Source organism: Falco peregrinus, chromosome 2 (genome assembly GCF_023634155.1).
Source record: "Falco peregrinus isolate bFalPer1 chromosome 2, bFalPer1.pri, whole genome shotgun sequence".
NCBI lineage: Eukaryota > Metazoa > Chordata > Aves > Falconiformes > Falconidae > Falco > Falco peregrinus.
The window spans coordinates 83992606-84017281 of NC_073722.1; the positions used below are offsets into that span (position 1 = coordinate 83992606).

The 24676-nt window shown below is 39.2% G+C and overlaps 1 protein-coding gene across 4 annotated transcripts in view; it reads right to left on the reverse strand.

The window, feature by feature from the left end:
- The window catches only part of RIMBP2 (RIMS binding protein 2), a 162224-nt gene that overhangs the window by 3157 nt on the left and 134391 nt on the right, over nucleotides 1–24676 (reverse strand). The window contains exons 17-27 of one of the 4 annotated variants that reach the window (XM_027780786.2): nucleotides 23787–23936; nucleotides 21982–22140; nucleotides 18203–18934; nucleotides 16381–16498; nucleotides 13141–13293; nucleotides 9987–10171; nucleotides 7568–7736; nucleotides 5422–5487; nucleotides 3913–4016; nucleotides 2083–2154; nucleotides 835–969 (exon numbers count right to left, since the gene is read on the reverse strand). In XM_027780786.2, coding sequence (XP_027636587.2) covers nucleotides 835–969; nucleotides 2083–2154; nucleotides 3913–4016; nucleotides 5422–5487; nucleotides 7568–7736; nucleotides 9987–10171; nucleotides 13141–13293; nucleotides 16381–16498; nucleotides 18203–18934; nucleotides 21982–22140; nucleotides 23787–23936 — 2043 coding nt within the window. Of the gene's footprint in view, nucleotides 1–834; nucleotides 970–2082; nucleotides 2155–3912; nucleotides 4017–5421; nucleotides 5488–7567; nucleotides 7737–9986; nucleotides 10172–13140; nucleotides 13294–13616; nucleotides 13677–16380; nucleotides 16499–18202; nucleotides 18935–21981; nucleotides 22141–23786; nucleotides 23937–24676 lie in introns of those variants that run through there. The other 3 variants (XM_055796012.1, XM_027780787.2, XR_008745803.1) reach the window with 3 other exon arrangements.

The window sequence follows — 24676 nt, forward strand, 5'->3', positions numbered from 1 at the left end:
GATTTGTCTCCTAAAAAAACTAAATTGACTTGGCTAGATAATAGTAAAAGCATACAGCCTGTTCTTCGGTGGCCAAGGACTTTGGAGACATATTTCTTTTCTTTTTTTTCCCCCACAATTACGTTTCAAGACTTGCATTAGAGAGCCAGGTAGCTGTAACTGAAATCTCTATTGGTATCTTCAGTTGCTCACTTACGTGAAGGCTACATTGCCTTATTAAGGTGTGAAATGAACACTCTTCTTCTGTTTCCAAGCAGATGAGCAAAGAAATAAAAATATATATAAAATATATAATATATAAAAGTATTGCAGTGATGAAACAAAACCAAAAATGAGATACTCTAAACATGATTAGTCTTTCATAGAAGAGAAGTCTCTGGCAATTAACTAATGCCAGTTAGAACAGGAAGTCATAGGGATTGAAAGATGAACACTGTCAATCGGCTGCATTTACGGTCTGTATTTAAAGGAATGCTTGTACCAGTCTTTTCGTCCACAAGAACTTTTGCTTTCCTCTAGATATTGCAGGCAGTAAGAGTAGTTCAGAATCATTAGGAAGTTAACTACTTTCACCAGGGAGAAGCTGCTTAAACTCAAATTATAATGGAAGGTACTGTAATGACTGCAATCAAATGGTAAATTTAGTTTCTTCCTTTACAAATGTAACGAGCTAGTCTAAGGCTAAGTCAAGTCATTTTTCCTTACGTTTTATATATTTGGAAGTTAATTTCAAATGGGCAAATGGATTTAAAATGTTAGAAATAATGCCTAAATTATATATGAGACAATGGAATGGAAAATAAAAATTTAAGGTTTTCTTATTCGGTTGCTTACCCTTTTTGCTTTTGTACGCATCGGTGTATCATGAACGTATTTTGAGGGTGCATCAGATAGGTAGACTTCAACATCATCAGGCACTTCTTCAAGGAAGTTGGAAGGAACCAGCCCCTTTTGTCCATTAAGTTCACCCTGCAACACGATGAAAGTTTCAGCCCATGTTTTAATTAAAGCAAACAGGTACCCAAGAAGGCAAGGAAATACTTTTGACTATTTCAGAGCCAGCAAGGAAGAGGAACTAACAATCTAAGGTGACACGGGACCTTAGAAGCTTACACACTTTTGAAGATGACAAGTGCTAGTGTGTGTAACAGAGAGCACATGCATGCCCGTGTTCTTCAGCTATGCACAATGGAGAAGCAGGAACTGAATTCCCATAGTTTCTGGACTTGGGTCCTTGGAACTGCAGTGCCGTAGGTGTGTGTGCTGCTGGGCTGCACAGCCTAAAGGCGCTTCTGAGATGATCAAACTACTCCTTTGGGCCTCAACAGGGGTCACTTCTACAGTGTATCTGAAAGAGACAGCTGGGCCTGTTTTCATGGCCAGTACACCGTGGGCATGGAAAAGGCATGTTCAGGTGCAGACTGGCAGCTACTGTCAACCTGAAGACCATTCAGCTGGGCAAGCAATGCTGGAGTATTGTCTACCACCATCACACTCGTTAAGGAGTGACAAAGTAGCGTGATCTTTTAATGAGTGCTTAGAAGAGTGCTGAACTATTGTATTGATTTATGTTAATCAAGTAACCCTTTACTGTAGAGACAGGCCGTATCTATGTTCTTCTCCCACATGGAAAGCTGTACCTATCAGAAGTCAGTCATGTGTTGGCATGGATACGTGTGATCAAAATACACATTTTCCAGCAGATGACATGAGGCAGTTATTACTTAGGCAATGCCAGAGGCAGCTCCGAGCTGCACCAACAACAGCCCCTGAAAAGGTGCTGAAGTGGCGTGTGCTCAGCGCCATACGTCTCCACTGAAGGGAGCTTCCTGGTTATGCTGCAGCCTGCGAGGCATCCGCCAGGCCCGGTTTCCATCCCAGCTCTAACTGGGCTGGCTGTGACCACAGCCTCCCTGGGACGGACCAGGCATGGTGATGCTAATGCCACAGGGACACTGCTCCCAGGCATGTCCCGCGGGTTGGCATCTCTGTTAGATTAGCTGGCAGCTGTCCCCCCCGGCTGTCATTTAACAATTCAGGCTAGTGTTGCAGTCTGAAGCAACCAAAAAGAAGCCAACTTACATAGTAAAATCCGTCTTCATCAATTTCACCAAAGACAGTAATAATGTCCCCTGTGCAGAATGTCAGCTCAGCCTGCAGAAAAAGGAACGCATGACAGTGCATGTTCTGTTATTCCATATATATTCTATATATATTCTATATATATTCTATATAGTCTCTCTATATATTATATATATGATTTCTTTATTCATAGTAAACCCAGTAATATTTCCCCCTCTCCTTTATGTTAAGACACCATTAAAAACTATATTTGCTTTTTTTTTTTTTTTTTTTTTTTTAGCTTGCTATATCCGTCACCTCTCCCACTAGGTTTTTAGACACCCACAGGGCTCACTGTGTGTAACCGGACCCTGGAGATCCTCGAACTCATCTGTGCAAAGCCTTGAACAACCTTTGGGGCTTTGAGCTATGTGGCTTCAAAGGTCCCTTAAAGTCCATTTTTCTGGGAGGAGGGAACAAGACATAGGGGTTGGCCGTGGTTCAGGGCTAGGACTAACAGGTACGAGTACAGCTGAGCCTGCTGCTCCTGAAACACAAAGTTTGGGAGCTAATTTGCTGTGTAGCTACATGGGATTCTGTTCAATACAGGCTCCGTAACAGGCACCTCCAGTCTGCCATTGGCAAACACCGTGCTGGGCTCTTTTTAATTGCCTGTGGTTTAAATGTAATTTAATTAGGTGGGGTTTTTTTTTACTTATTTTCAATTTCCTGTGGCCATGGGAAAGAGAGAACAAATAAAACGATTGCAACATATCAGTACAATTTATTTGATTGGTTGCCCAAACTAATCTGAAACACCATAATTTAGAACCAGATTTGGTTCACTGAGAAATACAAGACAACTCTGGCTGCATTTTAAAGCATTAAGTCCCACATACTTAAATTCACTTTAAAAAATTCCAAATTGTTCTGCAACTCACCAATTAAGAAAACATTGTAAAGGATCACTGGGGAAACTTGTAGGTATGTAGCAATTATTTTCTAGAGCTTTGAGCGTACCCTGACCACCCTGCCACAACGCATGTACAAACAGAAGAAACTGCATTGAATCTTGATCGAGGGACTTGCTATTTCACATCAAAGACAATGTAAAAAGTGATCCTGTTGTTGCTGATAACAAATACGGAGAAATGGGAGATTGTGTGTAGATAAATGGAAGATAAACTCATAACGAAGATCTAGATCATGGTGGGCTGTTGTTTAAGATATCCTTATGTTGATACACAAAAAAATACCCCAAAATTACCACAACAACATGCTTCCACGGAAGCTCAGGTGCATCAATTAAGAGAAAAATACACTATGTTACAAATGCTGTTCTACCGCGCCATACTGTTCTGGGTTGGGCTGCGAAGGAGGGCTGATTTTTGGAGGCGCTGTACGTTACAGAGGTTGGAAAGCATGCATCACTAAGCTCGTTGGCATCAGCTAGGACGCTTCTTGGAAATAACAGTGTTCTTACGTGGAAACATAAGAAGGAAAACTGAAAACAGTAGTTGGAAAGTAACTGTTCCCTACTCTTCAAAACTCCATGCTTTTTTTCCTTACAGACTTTAGTTATATAGATATGTATACACATATCCTGCACAACATATATCCATAGCTGACCATATAATGTATTGAGCCACCTTCAATAAATCCTACAAAGGATATTCTTCGATTGGTTTTGAACAAGAATCAAATCTACTTTTACTGAAGTCAGAAGCTTGCCATGCACATCTGCCTGAAACCAGTTAACTGATGTTTGTAATCCTGTGCTATTTTTTTTTTTTTTTTGCACATCTGCTGTAAGTGTGTAACAGCGCTTATCAAGAGCAGTTACGTCAGTACCTCTACATCAACGTTGGGAGAACTTTCCCTTGGATCGTAATCATACAGCGCCACCATCCTTCTTGTAGACACGGAATGCTGTCTGCCACTCCGTCTGTTTCTTTCTGTTCCGATCACAAGCAGAGGAAGGGAAGGAAAACTATCAAAGTTATTTTGAAAAGCAAAACAAGGTGCAACTTTTTCCCTACATCATTTTCACAACAGTGCAGTAGCAGCGTTGGTATTTCTCTAGCACAGTGATAACAGGTCACAGATTACCAAACCTATTAACATGGATAAAGGTTTCAAAACAGCGCGTACGTTTCATAAATACTTCTTTAACAGTTGGCTTGCCCTCTTTATTCTAAGCCACTGAATCCTCTGAGGAGTACTTCTCTGCAGAAGTAACATTCCAGAATTTTCAGCCGGTCTTGGTTGTAAGAATCGGACGTTACCAGGATATACAAAGCCAAACAGTCAAGATTTGTGTTTGCTGCATTTTATCCAAACTTCCATATTTACCGTCTATTCCCTTCCACCCCCTAATCTCAGGGAATTTTCCACCTGGGATCATTCAGCTTTCTGCTGGGAGACTGGAAGGAGAAACAGACACTCAGCTGTCCCAAGACAAAAGTGACTATTCATTATGCAAGTGGTTTGCAACATTTTCAAGACTGACTACAAAACCACATTCTCAAGTACTGTTTAATTTTACGAGTTTCCTTTGTGGGAACAGAAGGAAGGGAGTAAAATCTGTAGTTTCCAGGAACCACATGAAATGTGTACTGATTGATACTAAACATTTACAGAGAAGACCAAAATGGGCGTAATTTTAAATTTGAATGGTATTGGCATGGTTCTTGCAGATGACTGCTCTAGCAAGACAAACATGCTTGTTAGTGCTACTTACAGACAGGCACTGAGGGCAGGTCTGATGGGCGCTATGCAGTGTGACAGAGGAAGCCGGGGGGGTTAGGAGGCACCCTCGGATTGTTCTGGCAGGAGGGGGAACATTAAAGGTTGGGCTAATGTAGGAGCAACTACCGAGCATGGCGTGCACTCACAGCCGTCACGACACCCACCGGCTGACACTGAAGCGTTTGGTAAGTGTGTATCACCTACTCTTGCAGTGGGTGGTCTGAGTTACCTTCCCAGCTACCAATGCAAGGGATTTATGCAGAACACAAGGAGGGATCCAAAATGACAGCACAGACTGTAACAGACGCAGGACCTGATCCCCCCGATTCCCCAAAGCTTGGATCAGCCGATACCTGAACGACTGTCTCAGAGTCACACTTCCTACTCCGAAGTACTTCTCTGGGGCAAGACACTGCCCACTGCTCAGGGTTAAGAGCCCCTCTACAACCAAGAAAAGAATCCAAGAAGGACCCTCTATGGAATTGCTATGTGACAGTATTTTCCAACCGCTGCTTTCCAAAAGTTCAAAGGCATAAAAAAATAAATCTAGACAGCTCAAATAATTTCAGCGAATTTACAGCTTGAATCAAATTATTGGTTCTTAGCACAGACCTCTTTTAGACTTTCTGGATCTGCGGTGTACAGAGCGTGTGCTCTCTTTGAAACGGTCACAGTTGACTTCAGGAAAGGCATGCATACAAATAAAAGAAGAAAAGATATGAAGCTGTTCAGAGTTCTGTTTTTAAGGATTTAATGTGGGCAAAGGATTAAGAAAAATATAGTCATATGAACACAGCATGTAAAGTGTCTGATATGACATTAAAAACATGAGTAACAATACGAGACAGACGGGCAATTAGAGCCTGCTTCTGCTAAAAATCCACGTGGGCAGCCTCTGTGACAGCAAGGGTCTGAGCACGTGGATCTCTGCTATTCAGAATTTCTATTTAGTTTAAAATAGAGCCAAACTAGCTTTCCTTTCCAAATCCATTAGTAAGAGCGCTTGTTGTTTTTTAAATGGCTAATTTAAATCCATATTAAAGAGAAAATACATGATCCTTTTAAAGTGCTAAAATATTTAAAGGTGAACTGCTGGGAGTAGGTTGCTTACAGCTTGCCGTGAAACATCCCAGAATAAAAAGAACTGCTTAAAAGTGTAAGGCAGGGCAACATTTCTGTCACAAAATGCCTCTGTCTCTTTCCAAGATAGAGACTTTCTGATTTCTCAGCTATCTGAAGGAGCCACTGCCAGTTAAGCGCAACAAAAAATCCAATTATATTCGCAAAATTTGACCGTTAGACAGCTAAAATACTCAAATTGTGGGGAGCGATGTAGGTTAGCGTTTCTTTTTTCACAAGCATTCCGTATCAACAACGGAGAGCACTAAGCAGGACTTAAAGCAGTGTTTCCACTGTAGCTGCTCAGGAAGGTATTTTCTGCACCCAGGCGTGACCTCGCTGCTGGAAGCGGACGTGTGCTTAGATGCTTCTTAATCCCACCAGGCCCCTGGCCGTGTTTACAGACGTACCTAAAGCAAGCTAGGCGTCTCACTCCAACAGACTTTGCATGATGTGGACCCACACGGAAATGACTCCGCATGCAGGACAGTGCCGCGAGCAGCCGGCCCCGTACAGGCACACCTGCTGGTCCTGCCCTGTGCCTGCCCCAGGTTTTTGTCCTGCAAATGTACGTGGGGGTGTACGTGCGATACTCAGAGGAGCCGACGGGCAGTGGGGTTTACAAGTGCATGTGGGTGGGAATACTGGTTGTATTCATGCAGCGTAAGTAAATAAATACCGAGATTTGCATTAAGAACTCGATGAAGCATTTCAGAACTTAGATGATCCTTCCCCTTAATGGACGATGGAGAATTTTAAAATATCTCAATATCTTAAACAGCAACCCCCACCCCCCACCCCCTGGTCTCACATTTACTAATGCGATTTTGGAAACAACAAGGTTTCATTCAATCTAAGAAAACAACTGTCAAAGACTTCTTTGGTTTTTTTAGCAACCACTTTTACAGTTCACTTTTAAACAGGACTGAACCAATTTCAGCCCTTTATACTCTCTGAATCATGTTGAAAAATTTAAAACATTGAGATAGTTGTATGACATTTATTTTTAGAAAGAATTCTAAGTTAAGATACTTGCACTGTGTGTCTGTGTACAACAGTGAACGAATGACATAATACCAGTGGTTTGTAATACAGAGTTGTTTGGCCGAACTCTGCTTTTTAAAGGGTTTGTTACTGCGATATCCGCAAAATCTCACAATATGTTGTGCTATCCCCAGTGAGATTACACATAACCCTCTGCCACCATCCCTTTAAATTATCGGTAAAGTAGGAAAATGCAGAAGAGTAAAACTAACAATGAAGAAGTGAATCTTCTTACGCTTTGCAGCAGTGAGCATATCACAAAGCACCTCAGCACAGCACACTCCAAAGCACAGGGATCATGTTCTGTGTCTAGAAATCTTTCAGGTGACAAGACCCTTTTTTAATTATTATTAAGAAGTAATGAATGGAGTGGTAAAGAAACAAGTCCACATTTGCAGAAAAAGATGTGACCAAGATTAAGCATGAGTTGAATAAAGTCATCCAGATACCGACACAGAATGTATCCCATGGTGTAGTAAATTGCTGTACAATTTGGATACATCTGCATATAGGAAAAACAAAAGGCAAGGCGGATCCAGCCAAGTTAATAGCACCCAAAAGTTAGGAGAAGTGAAGCGTACGTATTTTCCCTTACCAATTTTCTCAACTGGTGTATTCAAGGGAAGGAAGCCTTGTTTTAGAAGCTGATCCATCATCTCTTCATCATCTGCTTGGATCTCAGAGACCATATTACATGGGATAAGGCCAATTCTTGTACAGGTTTCTCCACGATAGAATCCATCAGCATCTTTGTCGCCATAAACCTATTATTCAAAGAGTGATAATGTTGGTCAATAAAGGGTTTAGCATTTGGGAATTTTAATGCAGGCTAAATGGTTACTAAATCATAGGCTGATGACTACAGTTTGGATGTGGAATTACGTTAGTTTTTGACTACTCTGACTTATGTTACCGAACTGGAATTGTTATATTAATTTGAATTACAACTTCAGATATATAAAAGCAGAATTTGGACTTTGTTAGTAGTGAAATGCACAAAAAGTGAGAGACACCATCACAAGTCATCTGTTTCTCCCTGTGCTAAGCCAAAAGTATACTTAAGGCTGTACACTGATGTTTACAGAATTGCCCATTTCTGGTGCTGTGTGAACGATATTCCAAATGAAGCATTTGCAACATTGTACCAAAGAGTTACTTTGAAGGGAACAACTTGTATATGATCAAAACCACCTATGTAATACTTAATATACTTGGTATATGTACTGAAGCTCTGCCATCGTCTTTGCACAAAACATGAACAAAGGTATAAACATAGCATGAATTTTCATCAATGATAGCAGGTAAATCCAAAATTTCTCTTAAGTTCTCAAAATGCAGCCCATTCATAAAGGCTACTAATGATACAGAGGCCTAGAACAAGAACTGTACTAAACAAAAGTGATGTTCTTAAGGCAAAACTGATGACTGAGTTCAGACTGTCCCTTATTTGGGTTCAAATCAATTGTTTTCTTTCTTTTCTTTAAAAACAAACAAAAAACCCCAAACCAATCCCTTCACTTTAAATCTGAGCGCATTAAAAATGACTGTAAATTCCCTCACCTTTCTAGTGCAGGAACGCTTTCCAGTTTTAATGGCTATATATCCATGACTCGCCTGGCACCTCTGCTACTTCACACAGTACAGCATATGTGACCGTAACACATGTATGGGACAGACTTCATACAGCTCATGCTGGAACTGACCCTCCACCATCCTGCTTGCTCAGGTAATGTATGAAAAGTATTTTAAAAATGCAAACTAATCCATCTTCACAACAATTTGATGAGAAAGTCAAAGCAGCAGATCACATAGTAATCACCATGGTCTCAAACACAAACCAAACATCACTGACAGTATGTGACAAACTTCACTGAGAATAAGTGGGATGTCTCTCTAGGCTGTTCCGTGCCAAATGTGTACATATTTGTTAAGAAACAATTAAAATATCTGAGTGAAATGAACATTCTTGCAAAGAATAAGCTCTTACATAAGTTCCATATTTTTGGCATAAAACTTATGTAAGGAGGTAAGCAAAATATCTAACCAAGTATTTAACTTTAAAAATAAAAGCAACTTAGGATATGGACATGTGTATTAGGATCTGATCCAACATACTGGAAAGCAGTCAGTATTTTAATAGCCTAAGTCACAATTTTCTCTTTCAAATGGCCAGTGTTACAACACACTTGAATCTCAATTACCCTTGGACTACCAGCAGCTGTTCCTTCTGCCACTCTCATTTCTGCTTATTTTGCACCAGATCAGTTAGATACAAGGCTGCAGCAGGAGATGCTTACATTTGCCGACTCAACAGAAAAATCTGCTAGCTTTTTAAAATCAGATCAGCAAACCAAAAAAATTTGCTTCGCAGATGCACAAAGCATAAAATGAGGCAAGCTGGGATAGAAGAGGGCTGGCTAGAGACCTTGACAGAGCCCAGTGCTGTCCCTGTCACATGAAACGCCCAATTGCTGCACCCTGTCTAAAGGCAGGGTGTATATTTTACACCAAACAGTGAGAAAAGGGCATGGTCTCCTGTTTCAGAAAAAGATGACTCTAGAAGAGAAATACCTAACTTCTAGACTTCAATATTAAGCATATACTTGCTAGGAGTGTTCAGCATTTAAAAACACCCAGCAGCTCTGGTATGTACGAAGGTACAACACTAAGCACTTGTGTAGTATCTTTGCAGGGAAGACATCCTCTCTGAAGCAGCTTTTCCTGCAGGGTTTGTGGCAATGGCCACAGGGGCTTCAGAGTCACAATTCTGGTCTTGGCACCTACATCTTTCATGGAGTCTGGCCCTAACTATTGAGATTTTTGCCCATTACCTATTTATTTTTGAGCTGTTAGCACTAGGTATTAGGTTCCCGAGCCAGTGAGATTTACAGCCTGAACCTCCAGAGGAAAAAAAGTCTTGGACTCCAGTCACACAGGCAGCCTTCTCCACACAGAACAAAAGAAACCCTGTTTGTAAAACCGGGTCCTTTGTCTCCTTTATTCTTAGAGCCCACCTTAATGATCTGTCCTTCTTTAAATGGCAGCTCTTCTTCTGCAGCATCTGGATTTGGGGACATTGTCAGTGGATCGTAGTCAAAGAGTGCAACAAATATCCGAGTAGAAATATCTTCTGTGCCAGGATCTGTTTCTGATTCTTCATAGATATCTGGAGAAAGATGGTCATGACCACCATAGCCATCTATGAAAGTAAATTCAGAAAAGAACAATTCAGTAATACAAGCTGGCCTCATCTTTCAACTATACCAGTTAATATCTGAAAAATGTTTGGCATTTCAGTGAAAAAAACCCAATTAACTTAATGCATGTCCTATTAAGCTTGGTGTTGGTGTTGGTTTTTTTGATTAACAAGTTGCTGGTTTTTAAAAAGAAGCGTATACAATCTGCATGCACTGAGTGTGGTGCTGATCTGCTACACCACACTGACATTTACACATGTGGATACAGCTCGGACAACGAAGCAAATTCTGTTAGGTTTACTAGGGTTTGCCATCAATTAAGGAAGCATGTTAAAGAGCGACATAATGATGAGTCTGATAGGCTTTATCACTACCGCAAAAATAACCATGCTTTGGATCCACCTGTTTTCCAGCACAGCTGCTTCTGCTCTTCATGGACACATGAAAAGCACATCCCAGCCGTGTTGACACACCATGTCTTAATTACCAGGTTTAAAACATGGTCATAACCTCTCCTCTCCGCAAGAAGAAATTTATTTCAGTAGTGTCAGTTATGCCAGGGTCGGAGCTACGCTGCCTATGATTTTGTTTAAGCACAGTCAACAGTTACCATAGCCAGCAGTGCCCCTGACCAACCCAAACACTAACAAGATGTGTTAAAATTGAGAAGAAATGGTTAGCTATGACTGCATTTAACCATAAGCTCACTAGGAAAGATCATCCACGAGTGTCACAACACTTGACACCGCACTGAAGTCTGTCCACTGCAGGGTACCAAATCCATTAGGACACAAAATACAAGAACTGACATTTTGTCTCACACATCTTTCAGACTTTTGAAATTACCTGGAGAATGGGTTTAGTCTATGATTCAACAACGTACTTAAGGATGGACTTCAGTGAATTAGAAAATTAAGCCAAAATTGCTAACAATAAGTGTTTTGATTGATGGGTTTTAAAGGCCTTTAATTTTGTTTTGAAAGAGCATGTGGCAGCGCTTTCCCCAAAACTAAGTTCCTTCAAGGCATACAAAGCTTAAGTCCCAAAAAATTAAGCCCTCAAAATCATAAGCCACTTCTAAAAAACTCAGTTTATTGCGCAAGTCCCGCTACCTTCAGTGGGAGTCACGCACTTTTGTTCTTTGCTGAATCAACACTTAGCATTCACTTTATAAGATCCTTCACAATGAATAAATTGAGAAAGCGATGTTATGAATTATGATGAAAATGTAGTTCAACTATATAAAATTTTTTTCCAACAATTTTCATATTAATACAATGTTTACTGTAATCACCTCTTACAAATTAAATACTCCAATTTTGGGTAATAGTTTCAACATTCAATAAGGAATATTTTAGATAAAATTCCTCTTTTTGCGTCTACATCAGATGCATTTTATTCAACACTTGATATTTTTAAACTCCCAGAAAAAATGTTCAGAGGGTCACAGCTTTAGGGGAACAGCTACTAACTCTTGGGTCCAGAGCGCAAGAAAGAATGTGAATAGAGAAAAAAATGCAGAACAGCAAAAGGGGAGGGAAAAATTCCAGCCAAGAAGCTTTAGGCAGGCACAAAGCACAGGAAGTGCAGGAGAAGGGCACATGTGGGACAGAAAGCAATGGGACACAAAGGATGGGATTCTTCTCTGTTCTGTTCTCTGTTCTCCTCACACAGTCATGTTGCAGTCATTCTGTGGTTCATACTCAGGCCCACCAGCCAATGTAAAACAGGCGGGTTAAGGGGTGTTTTGTTTTTTAAATTAACAATAGGGATTTTTGCATCCAATTCCAACCGCAGTTTATGGGGGTTAGGTGCAAGCATGAATTACAGGTAAATGTATCTCTGTTAAAAGCACTGGCCTGCAACTATCTAATTCAGAATAGTCACAATTTGCTTCAATGAACCAGAAATCAAATAATCTCTTGATTAGCTCATTAGCCACTTATCTTACTCTTTCAAGAGGTACAGAGGTATGTCATACATATACACACACATGTAACTGTGTATGTAAAATCTTAAGTCTTTGGATGCAGCCGGCCAGATTCCCAACCGATGTGTAATTGCAACCACAGCTGCACTGGATTGACTAGATATACAGCAATATACACAAGCTGATGAGCTGGCTGTCAGTCAGTCACATACGTTTGCTTTGAAACTCAGCATTAAATTAGGATTTACCTTTCAGGTAAATTAAACTTTCAGGGCTCCTTTTTTTTCACTTCAGGTATGAACAAAACCCTAATGTGTTTCTTAGCTCTATATACGGCCTGGGCTGCTTTCACAGGTTAAGTATTAGACACTTCAATCTACTGTGTTATGAACTATGAAAACTGAGCTGTTGATCATGTAATGATTTCTATATTGATGAAGCAAGAAATACTATCAGTAATGGGTATAACTGCCTTACTCATGTAATACAAGTTTGTAATTACTCCTAAAAATAAGAATAATTTCTGTCTTCACCAGGTGACACAGCCAAAGTCCTGTGTGGACACTGGGAAGACCCCAAATCTTCATTTGGCCCAAGCTGTAAATCAGGATAACAAATGGTAACTGCTTCCTGTTACAGGGCGCTGGGCTGTGATATACCAGCTACTGTTTGTCCCTGCCCAGTCTACATGAATCGAGTGGAAATGTGGTCATTTAGATGAATGGTTGTTCAGGTGTGAAGTACAGTAAATACTGGCTGGCATTAGTAGCAGGACAGCTTCACACGGGTTCATGCCATGCAGTATGCTTGGACTCAGTTGAGTATGGAAAGGTGGCTGCACAGCAGTTCCAGGACAGAGGACTAAGGGCTGTTGGTACCTTACAGCTGAGCCGGAGGAACTTACCTGAGAGCAGACAGGACTAAAGAGCCAGCTCCCCTGGCATTCTGCATTGCATGCAATGCTGTCATACAGAAACCGCACTTGTTAACACGCAGCTCTAAAATGTGTCTGTCACAAAGGATGAATAATGTTCGGCATACCGTATCTATATTCAGAGGCCATGGTACGCTGCTGAGGCCATTTCTTGTGTCCACCAATGCTGCGATAATAAGCTTCTTCTTTTACAGGTGAAATATTTCCCTCACTACCTGACCGAGACCGACCGCCTTCACTGTTACTGTCCATTGTAATTTCTATGGAGAAAAAGGGAACGATCTATTAAAACATATTGTATAGCTGCCTTTGTGGAGGCTCCTGCGGGCAGGCTCTGCCTACCTCTTTTTCTGACTTGCCCATAGTAGGAAGGCTAAACACTGCACAACTTGAGCCAGATGTCTCAGCCTCTAGAAATCCTTCTTCAGCAGAGAAATCACAGAAACAGGTACCTCCTTTTTTTTAAAGGGGCTTTTTTTGAAAGGAGTATTTGTGTGCTTTTTAGAATTCATACAGCGTAAATATTGTTTGTTAGATCTTTGGATAGGAATCATCTTTTATTATGAGGTTTAAACAATCCTACCTGCCAGATCTGCAAGGTCAAGTGCACTGTAAACTGTGTTTCACCTTCTAAAGTATCAACCTAAAAACAAAAATTAATTCATTTACTTAAGTCCTACCTGCAAGAAGATTCTAATCTAAAGTATTTATAGCTTAATGGAGAAAATACCTCAAAGAATTTAAATTCTGGAACATTTTGAGAAAGTTTTTATCACTGGAATCCTAAGAACATTACAATTTTGAAGGTCTTTCCCACTGATTTAACCTCCCAGAGCTGCCTTTAGAACTTTGTATCACTAAAGCGACCCTTTAGCTGAATAACTCACCAAAAACTCCAGGCATACACGTTAAGGACTAAGCTGCTGCCAAGACATTTGGAATCCACATTTTTGAGATATATGCTGAGGCCAACAACAGTTTCATGTATTTAAGCAGTCTATACTTTGGCTCAATCATATTTACCTTCTTTCCTTTTATTTTACTCTGCTTTTCACTTTATAATGACACAGCTAGAATAGTTCCCATCTTCAAAAATGACACTCTTGATACATTTCTGAACTCTTGGTACATTTCATATCTTCTAGATTTTTTTTTTTTCCCAGCAGGCTTACAGGAAGCAACTTTTGTGCAGAGTTTTATTAAGTGTTTATATTTGCTTCACTTACCCTCACAGTGATTTAGTATAGTATGATGCTGAAAGCAAGAAATATTCCATACATATCTTTCAGCAATTTTAATCGCTAGTCTTTTAGTCAGAAATTAGGTCTCTTGAACTCTAAACCTAAGGGCCTTCCAACAGCTTCACAGCATTTTTTTTACAATTTTTTTTAAGGTACTGTACATAACGCTCAGTAGTTTGCTTGTTACCAGTATTAGACAATATTGTAATTTATTCCTAATGGAACTTCCCCAAAGAGCATTTGTGTGGATTGCACATAACACAACACACACTAAATGATTCTTTAAGTAACACTGGAAGAAATAAAACCTGAAGATCTTATTTTCTAGTTAATTATCTGTTTGAGTACAGATTGACTATCAGAAATTAATTTCTTTATCTGATTCCTAAGCTGTTGCTACTGAACTACCAACCAGCGAAGTCATCACTTAGCGGTTACCATGTTCAAACTTCGTTGACAGAAAGCGAGCTCTGATAAATGTAATCACTTTCCTTATTTTTTAATTAAAATTAAAACTAAAAGGAAACCCAAAGGATTAATTCAAACAAACCTGTCTACTCTCTCACTATTAATTAAAAAAAATGTTCTAGCAGACAATATAAAAGAAAGAACTTAGATACAAAACTTGCTTTAACTAGTCCAAACATAAACCGGAAATCTTTACTCCTGAGAAAAAAAAGGCTGCTTTCAGAGAAAAAGGACATGAAAATCTAACAGTCTTCACACCAGCATCCAAAAGTGTATTTTTTTTTCATCTTATTTTTTCCCCATCTTGTGCTGCTGAGGAGGGGAGTTACAGAACAGCGTGGTGGGCACCTGACCTCCAGCCGAGCACAAACCACCACAGAAAGCTATTTGGTTCAGCTAACAATAACCCTTCCAATGGAAGCACAAGAGCCTCCCTGGAGCTGATTCCCCCCACCCCCACCTCCCATTTTCATACCAGTATAATTCCATGGACACCTGTGAAGATTATCCTGGTTCACACCAGGATGTGGGACGAGAATCAGCCTCTGCCCAGTCATGCTATACTGAAGACACTAAGAAAGTTTCATGCATTACAGTTGTGCGTGTTTCCTGATCTATGGTTTCAATAATAATAATTATCTACTAAATAGCAAAATAATTTGTGCCCACTGGGTGGATTATGCTTTTAATTTACAGTCCAGGAATTTTAGTGTGATTCTATGAAAAGGGAAAAATCTTTAATATTTAAAAATAAACGTATTCCTTAATGATCAGTCTCTTTCCTTCTGATAATCCCCATTTGTGACATCTCTCATTCATACAGATGTCAGGTGAGAATTGCCTGACACTACTTCCTTATCCTCCTGACAATGCCTAGAGCGTTCACAAATTAGAAGTCCAAGTTAGGGACAGGAACCGGACTAACTTTACGTCCTTATGGAGTAAAGTTCTGCTAATAGCCCACAGAACCTTTTCTGCATTTGTTTTCCATGTGTTTCCTGTCAGTATAGAGTGTATGTTTTAACAGATAGGTATTTTTCCATAGTGTCTTGATTCCATTATCTTTTCTGCACTACTTTTTGGATTTTCTGGTATACACCAGCATATAGTTTAAGTCGTAAGTAAACCAGAATAGGGATGATTCTGTAAGAAGGATCAAATCTAGTAAATATATGCAAGTTCTACTAACTTGTTACATGTAACAGCTTCCATTTTTCCTGCTAAATTCCAAAAAGTAGTCAAGAAAATGGAAAGTGAATGCAAAGTGATGGCTGATGAATGGAAAGATGGATGGCTGAATGAATGGCTGAATGGGTACGTTTATTTTACTGATTATATAGTAGCCTGCCTGCAATTTTCTTCTCAGGTAAGTTCTAAGAGTATCTAAGCTTAAACAACCTTAGAAAAGCTCCAATATCCACTAAATTCAATGAAAAGATTTCCAGTGATGTCAATGACTACTGATTCTGCCCCCTGTGAGACTCATATTTAGAAGGAGATGTTCTCAGCTCCATTTCACCTCATTTAAACTAAGAGTAACCATGGTTCAAGACAAGTGTCTGTTGTTTCTTTTTTGAGGACCACCTTCCCAACTCTGAGGCTGCAAAGAACAGAAATGCACCAATCTGTCCAACTAACCAATGGAAGGGACCAACATTGGTCGAGACCTTTGTGGCACTGCACTGCCATGAGAAGACCTTCGCCCTGCATGCTCCACCCTTTCAGGCCGTCCTGCAGATGATGGATTACCTAAAAGCTAAAAAACAACAACAGAAAAAACAGGTTTGTAAGTTACATGCATGATAACATTATGGTTATATGGTTGCACATTAATCAGGTCAATCACATTTGGAAGCATAAGCTCTAAAGGCAACTAAACTTAGTTTTTAACTGAAAGGTTAGCTGAAAAGTAAATACTGTTGCCTGGCAAACCTGCAAAAGAAAAAATGGTTCCCTGATTTATGGCAGAGTTTTGTAACCAGCAGCCACACATCAGAACAAAAAGAAAAGAAAAGAATAATTTTGGAAATATTCTTTTGCCTTTGTTGTTGCTGTTAAGATGATGCGATAACCTGCTGAAGAGCAGTATAACCAGTCATGAGAGCTGTGGAAATTTGACTGTACCAAAAAGGCGAGCCTTTTTCATATTCAGCTATGCAGCTCTGTCCAGCTTGCAGCATGTGAACAAGTGTACGTCCTCCTCTCTTTGAGCACACTGTTTTTCTATAATGGCCTTTGGTTGTTAAAGCCTTTTAAAAGTCAATGAAATATGTAGAAGGGAATGTAGACACACTTCGGCTCACATCACAGCTGTCTCTTTCTGTTCACTACCCCTGCAGAAAATATTGCGATTCTAGTAACCAAATAGTACTATTTTAATGCTTTCCAGAGTTCACCATGCAGTCATTGAGATTAGTACAGCTTGGGCACCAATTTTAATGGGAAAAATTTTTAAGGATCCTTTCAGCATAAACTGCTAGGCTAGAAGAGCAGGCAGCTCATTACTACTCTTACATGAAACACATTAGATTTGAGGTTTCCACTCTGGACTGTTGCAGACTGAGAGGGTAAAGAACTTGCTTTGGTCTTTAGGGAGCAGGGATGCCTACGGATGCATCTATCAAAGCGTGGAGACTCTGCTACAGATTAATGGACAGAAACGCAAATAGGCGAGATCACGCAGAGGCATCCTCGAAAGATATGGAATGACCCTGGCCTCTCTATTTGGAAGAAGCTCTTTGCCTGCATTCTCATGCAGAGATGCAGTCTGCAACTTCAAAGGCAAGAAGAGATGGTCTAAAAAGGAAGGCAAAGTAGTGACAGTGCAAAGATAAGGTAGAAAATGGAAATATGATGAAACCTGTGACTCCATAAATCTGGGTCACTGTCACACTGAGGGAGAATCTTGATTCTTGTCCGGAGATGTTTCATGATAAAGAGCATATCCTGAAAATTCTGGGAATGAGGTGAATAAAAACAATGTGATGAAATGAATTCTTTGACATTAATAGTAATAATTTAAAAAAATATTGATGAAATAGTTTTCCATTTAAAATGCAGCTTTTTTTAAAATGCAACATTTAGATGGGCGAAATAAATAAAAACAATCTTTTGGAAAAATTATAGTTCAGCTAACCCTTAATTAAAATTTAGATTCAGTTGTCCTTTAATAAAAGCAGCCATTATTGTAATTTATTCTGTGGGAAAAACATTGTAAAGCAAATTAAACTGATTTCAGCATGATACAAAAGAGGACTGTAAAGGAAAATGCAGAATAAGATACAAAAATGAATGGGGAGATTAAAATAAAAAGGGGAAAATGTAGCAGATAAGTCCAAACGATGGACTCTAAAAATTAATTTGGGGGGGGGGGGGGGAAAGAAAGAACAAAAAAGAACGAACTAAAGAAAACAGACTGATTTGGCAAGCAGATGTTAGAAGGAAGATTTATTTCACACACCAGAGAGTCTTCTGCATCTCTGTGGGATGGCTTTGCAAGTAGACCAGCTGCCCTAGAGTCAGCCATTTTTAAGTCGGTCTTCCAGCCTCCCTGAACATCTTCATTAGATAAATGATCTGTTTTACTACATTTCTGAGTCTCATACTTTTTCTCATAACTGGGCTTGACCTGCTCACTCCTGAGGTCTACAAAGGAAGGAGCCAGGTCACCAAAATCTTCTTCGATGCTGGTTTGTCTGGTTAAAGTTTTCCTGCGAGCAAGCAATGGCCTCATGCTTTTCCTACAGGAACAGTTAGCAGTCTCTGCACAACAGCTAGATGCAACGTTGGCAGAAACTGAATCGCAAGTATATCTGAAATTAAAACGAGATTCTTCTTCTTCACTTCCACAGTCTAGTCCACTGTCTGGGCTTCTCGATAAGGATCGGCTATATTTACATCCTTTGTCGTCTGCAGCAAAATCCTCCATGCCTGAAATTCTGTGCTTGGCTGGGTACCAGAAGTTGTGCTGCTGGTCTTGATTGTAGGGCCTAGGTGGTCTAGAGTCTCTAGCTATAGTGGGATTCTTTTTATAGGGCATACCTAAACCCTGCTTGTACAGCAGTTCAGAGTATTCACCATCCTCTTCAGCTACTTCTGGAATACTGAAAAGCTTTTTACTGTGATGTATCTGCTGTGAAAAGTCAGGCTGTTCCAAAAAAGTGGCTTCAGTGGTCTTATTCTTATCGCACTCCTTAAGATTATGTAATGTTAAAAACCAGACAGGGAACAAATAGTGTGTGACAAAAATAAAATGGGAGGGAAAAGGGAGAAGAAAAGAAAAATAAAGACAGAATTAGTTTTAGAGAAATGGCAAACATAAGACATGCAGCTCATTTAGTGAAAAGGATGTCATGCTTTGAATGAGAATCTGTGAAAAATAAGGACATGATTAAGAAGTTGCTGGGTGTCAGATACAACATGAGAGGTCAGTACAAACAACTGAGTGATGCTCTGAACAAGAATAAACCCATGCATTTAAAACAAAGCAATAAAAGCTGCATACAGGTTCCAGCATGGTAAATGAGAATGGCACTAAAACACAGCACTAATGCTTAGTATGTCCCTTGCCCCATGCCAAATTTCTATTTAGTGTTTCTTTGTAACTAGAACCCGTATCTGAAAATGAAATTTCTGTTCTAGCAAGCTTTCTTGCTTTGCATCTGTTAAAGCATCCTATACGTAGCAAATACTCCTTCATCTCCTGCCAGAGGAGAGCTACTCTGCAGACACCATTAAAGGAGTTCCAGCTTCCTTTGTAAAACAGTTAAACTGCACCATTTTTAAAGCTTGGCTTCCATGGAAAGAACCCTGAGAAGCAGGTTGCTCTCTGATGTCATTTGGTCTGCACTGTCATCAAATCTCTCATCATAATCTCATACCTGCTTGATAAAACCAATATTTGAGCATTGGCCTGTTAACAGAAGTAAAAGTCTCTGTTTATACCAAAAGTAGGTAAAAAATATCCCAGCCTGGATAAAACAAATATTCTGAACATGATAGATACATTTTTTAATTTTTCTATTACAATTACACAAAACAATTGTTGGTGTGACAAAAGAATCCTATGCAGTCTTTGTTGGACTCAGAAGATACAAAAGAATAATGATGCAGGAGGTGTTGTTTTTGACTGACATGGTTTATAGATTCTACATCATGGAGATCACCTCTCCTTGTACTTTACTCACTGCCCAGATCAGGCAGGTCTCTGGACACAACAGCACCCATAAATGATGACAGGATCATCTTGGAGACTTCATCAATACCCCTCTCTCTGAGCATGTTCAACTTAACTGGGGTTTGGGTATCTTCCCCTTCTAGGCATTAAGAACTAAGTTACTTTATGACTTTGTTTCACCTATTTTCATTCTTTTTAAAATGTGTATCACACTTACAAAACTTTTGAGACACGCTGCCATAAAAGTAGAAAAAAGTCAATAAATATGAACAAGGATAGTTTTGATTTGAGCTCAAATATCCCACATTTCAGAATGCTCAGAACAGGTAAGTGAGTCGAACCTTCCCTTGATCACCCACATCAGCCTTTGTTTTAGGGAATGACTGGAGGGAATAATAATCTCCCAATAAAGCAAATATGTATCTGCATGCAAAATGTTTTCTTGTTACTTGGGGGCATGTATTAACTCAGGAGAGAATGCTCAATTACAGCTGCAAGGCCATGGTTGGCATACTTTCAGATTACAAGAGGAAAAGGAATCTGATTACATTATGGAAAATTCAGTAAGCATGTTTTTCATTGTTTTGTTAATTACTGATATTGCAAAGTGAAACTGGATCTAGCAAAAGGGGAAAATTAACAAGCATTTCTGGAGTAGAGTCTGATCTGCATTTTATATCAGAAAACTTATCAGCATGGTGGGCCATATTCTCCAAATAGACTCAGACATCCAGGAGTCCCTTCTCCAGGAAGTACTCATATACTGAATGCTACTTCTGCAGAATGAGTCAACCAACTGTACCCTTCATTATACACTACTGCATCAAGAGAAGTATGCCTGCAGACTTTAACAAGTATAAAATGATTTACCACACCAATTAAGGGTCTGGATCTTTCTTTTGAAATATTAACACTGGCAATATTAATTTAAAACCAGTAAGTAAAAATACTTTCTGATGCAGAAAGAACATGAACAGTCTAGCCATAATTGACTTTTTCCTAGAGGAAAGGGACAGAAGCAGCATGCAGAAGGATTTTGGCTTCAACCTTTATGTTAGCAGAATAATAGAAAACCCGATTATCGTTTCTTTTGAAAAAGTACCTGTCTCATTCCAGATAGTATCAGAATAAAAGGATTGAACTTATAGTACATAAAAACAGTTACAAGAATGGTTAAAATTCTTGTATGCATGAGAAAAATAATAATACTGGTTTTTTAAAGAACAGCATATTGGAAGAAAAAAATCAACCTGTGAGTTTCCCTATCATTCAAGTTATTCAGCTTTCTAAGAAAAACACAATTTAGCATAATTGCTAGACACATAAAAAGCAAATACAATTTACATGTACAAATATACTCTCAGAAATACGTGTTCTGTAATAGGTAGGTTCAACACTCTACGTATATACTCTCAATTGTTATACTAAAGTTGTCTTTCGCAATTAATATTTCTGTGCAGTGTTAAAGCAATATTTCTGATAGGCATTTCCTGCTGTCTCTGGTGATTCCTTAATAATCAGAGCACAAGGATTTCTGATAACTTATTTATCAAACAAAGCTAACCCAACTCCCTTTTTTACAAGCATGCTTTAAAATCTGTGGAAGAGATGGGACCAGCACTGGAAAAAGGGACAAATTACTCAGACATGGAAAAACTAAGTTGTTTTTCTTCTATATGTATGTATGCTTACATGAATCTCCTTGCTTAGAAGCACATGTAGTATATTGTCGTATCGAGATGGGAAAGGTCCCCAGATATAGAACAGAAATTGCAACTTCAAAAATTACATACGGGAAAAGAGTCAATTAGTGAAAAGATGAGCTACAGAATTACAGAATAATGCAAAAAAAAAAAAAAAAAAAAAAAAAAAAAAAAAAAAAAAAAAAGGAATAAATGTATTAAAGTGGCCTTGACATCATAAACAGGGTTCACCCCGGTTCTAGGTCTATACAACAGTGATTTTCAATGGTCTGCAAATCCATTAATTGACAAAAAGAAATGATTTAAAGGAAGAATCAAAACATGGAGGTACTCCTAAGGTTTCTCTGCAGGCAAATTTACCTTAAGTGCATTGTGTGAAGTCACACTGACTCTGCGCCTTCCCCCATCCTCCAGCTGCATTTCAGAGTACAGCTCTTCCTCATCTTCTTCCATAATATCAGACAAGTCAGATCCTCTGCTGCTTTCTGTATGGTACTCTTCACCATGGCAATAGTGAGGCTAATTGACAGAGTGAGAAAGAAAAACCTTTACTGACTGTAAAGCTGAAAAATCCTTGTGTAACACCAATGAGGACTAGATTATTTCCTAGGTTTGAATATCAGACTAATAACCGCATATAAATTACATCATGTGGCTTGCTGCTCTGCTCCAGTGGAGAGATCATACAAGGTTTTTTGCCCATTTGTGCTCCCAATTCAAGAAATCCAATCTTAATCCTATAGGTGATACAAAAACCGATGTTTGCATTCAGGGCACCAAATCTAGTTTCAGTCTTGACTAAATTCCCTTGATTTATAGAGGTCCTTCGTACATCAGTGGACTTGCTAACCAAATTGTAAAAGCTCCAGGATAACACACATATCATCTGTTCTTCACAGCTGTTTGTTACATCACATTGCAATTTAAAAGTGATCAGTATTTAATTCTTGCAGGATGTTACCATCATTGTATGATGTAGCTAGCTGATGGAATTTGAAGCTTTCATTCTCTTAAACACTGTAGGAATAGATTGGATAAAACCTTAATTGTCTTTTTAAACAAGTCCAAATATTTCAAGTTCCTGTAAGTTTCCAACTACTTGGAAGAGGAAAACGTATGTCTATGTTCTACTGTCAGATTGCAGTAAAATATTTGAAGAATCAATATATGGTCTCTTATAAACACTAAACTTTTTACACTGGGCCTTCTTAATAAGATGACTGGTCCTATTAGAAAATCTTGGTCTCCCTGTGTCCAGAATAATTTTATTTGTATACAGAGGCACAGATGCATCTCTCCCACAAGCACATTTTGTAAGCCCAGCATGATTACCTGTACTCTAAAACTGGGAACCACTGTATGTGAATATGGAACCAATTATGAATATTACAACACTGGAAATCTGGAGCAATGTATATACATTTATAAATGCTTGAAATTCTATAACAAACAAAACTAAAATTTTAGAAAGTCTCAGAACTGGTATGAGAAAGAATGCCATGGCTTGGACTCTTCAACATGGGAGGTCAGATATTTGGCTAACAATTTGACCACGCTAAGACAGAAAATACCTCTTTGCCAGAATTTGTTACATTACTTTCAAGAGAGATGTATATTACTTTACATTTGTTTGCAGTGGGATCAGACCAAAAGCTGTGCAGATGTGCAAAATTCTTCTGGCGACATCTTTCTGTTAATTACAGCAGGCCAAGTATATATGGTGTTGGTTTTCTGCTAATTAAGATTACAGGTTATGGCTTTTATGGAACACAAAAATCCTTCCCCCTTCCCCTTTTTTCACAGCATGTTTTCACATGCAGTAGCAAGACATCATATAGAAAAAGCCCAGAGCCCAAACACGACATTCCAATCACATTTTCCATTTCAATTTTTTCATCTTCAGTTTTCTCAGTTTCCAGTGCTTAAGACTGCTGCATGGAATAAATATCGAAGATGTGTATCTACAGCCAAGCATTCGGTTACAATTCGGCAGTGTTACGCTCCAGTAACAGGACATTCACCTACTTCCCCACAATTCAGCTGCTTGTCTGTATAGTTTACCAACATGGCTACAATAATCAGATGGTGACCTTGATAACCTGCTGAGCTTCATAAAACACTTGTTTCATGTTGGACACCTGACACAACAAGACCAGGCTACTCACTTGCTTTCCAAGTTCTGACCCTTTCAGGAAATCATCAACTGAAGCCCCTCTTCTTTTGACATTAGGAGAATCATAGCCGTCTTCTTCATCATCTGAGTTAGCATACTGGGCTGCATTACTCCTTTCGCTAAAAATACTCCTCCTCTCCATCTAGAAAAGCAACAAAAAATGGAAAACTGTGAAGCAGGCTTGTTCCTGCAACCAATGGAAGAAATAGCAAATATAAGACAAGAACAAAACATTAAATATACTCATGGTTTAAAGCAATGTTAGTTTCCCCGACTGTAACCTTTTAACTTATCAAGAATTTTTTGCTCGTCATATTACTCTCGTTCATAAAAAACGATATGCTTTTATGTGACCATCAACTCAGCTCCTATTTTTCTTCCCTAAGTACCACTTAGGTCAAAATTCTCAGTATTCTACAGTCAGAGGCTGCTAACAAAGACACTACTTTCTCCTTGGCAGATGGTTAGTGGATGACCTAGCCACTACAGCATTTTTTAACCTCAGTAGAAAAAAAAAGCTACAGAATGAGACATCATGCTCTTCCTCTGCTCTGAGGTGACTCTTACCCTCAGCTACTGAACCCTGCTGCTTACTCTCACAACAGTAACCATCAGCCATCTAACAGGCTGGACAAAGGGCAGAAAGACGACACATAGCTTCTTCTGCAGCAGCCTACTGCAAGAGAACAATTTCTAGTACTGGGGACTAACCATGACAAATATTAGAACAATCTGATTTAGAGTGAATCCATCTGTAAATTTCTGTCTAGATCTCTGAATTAAACATTTCAAGCATCACAAAAATTAACTTAATTAAACATGGCTCAGTACATGTTAAATCAGCAATTTTCAAAACCTGAGTATTTTGATTCTCTTTCCCTA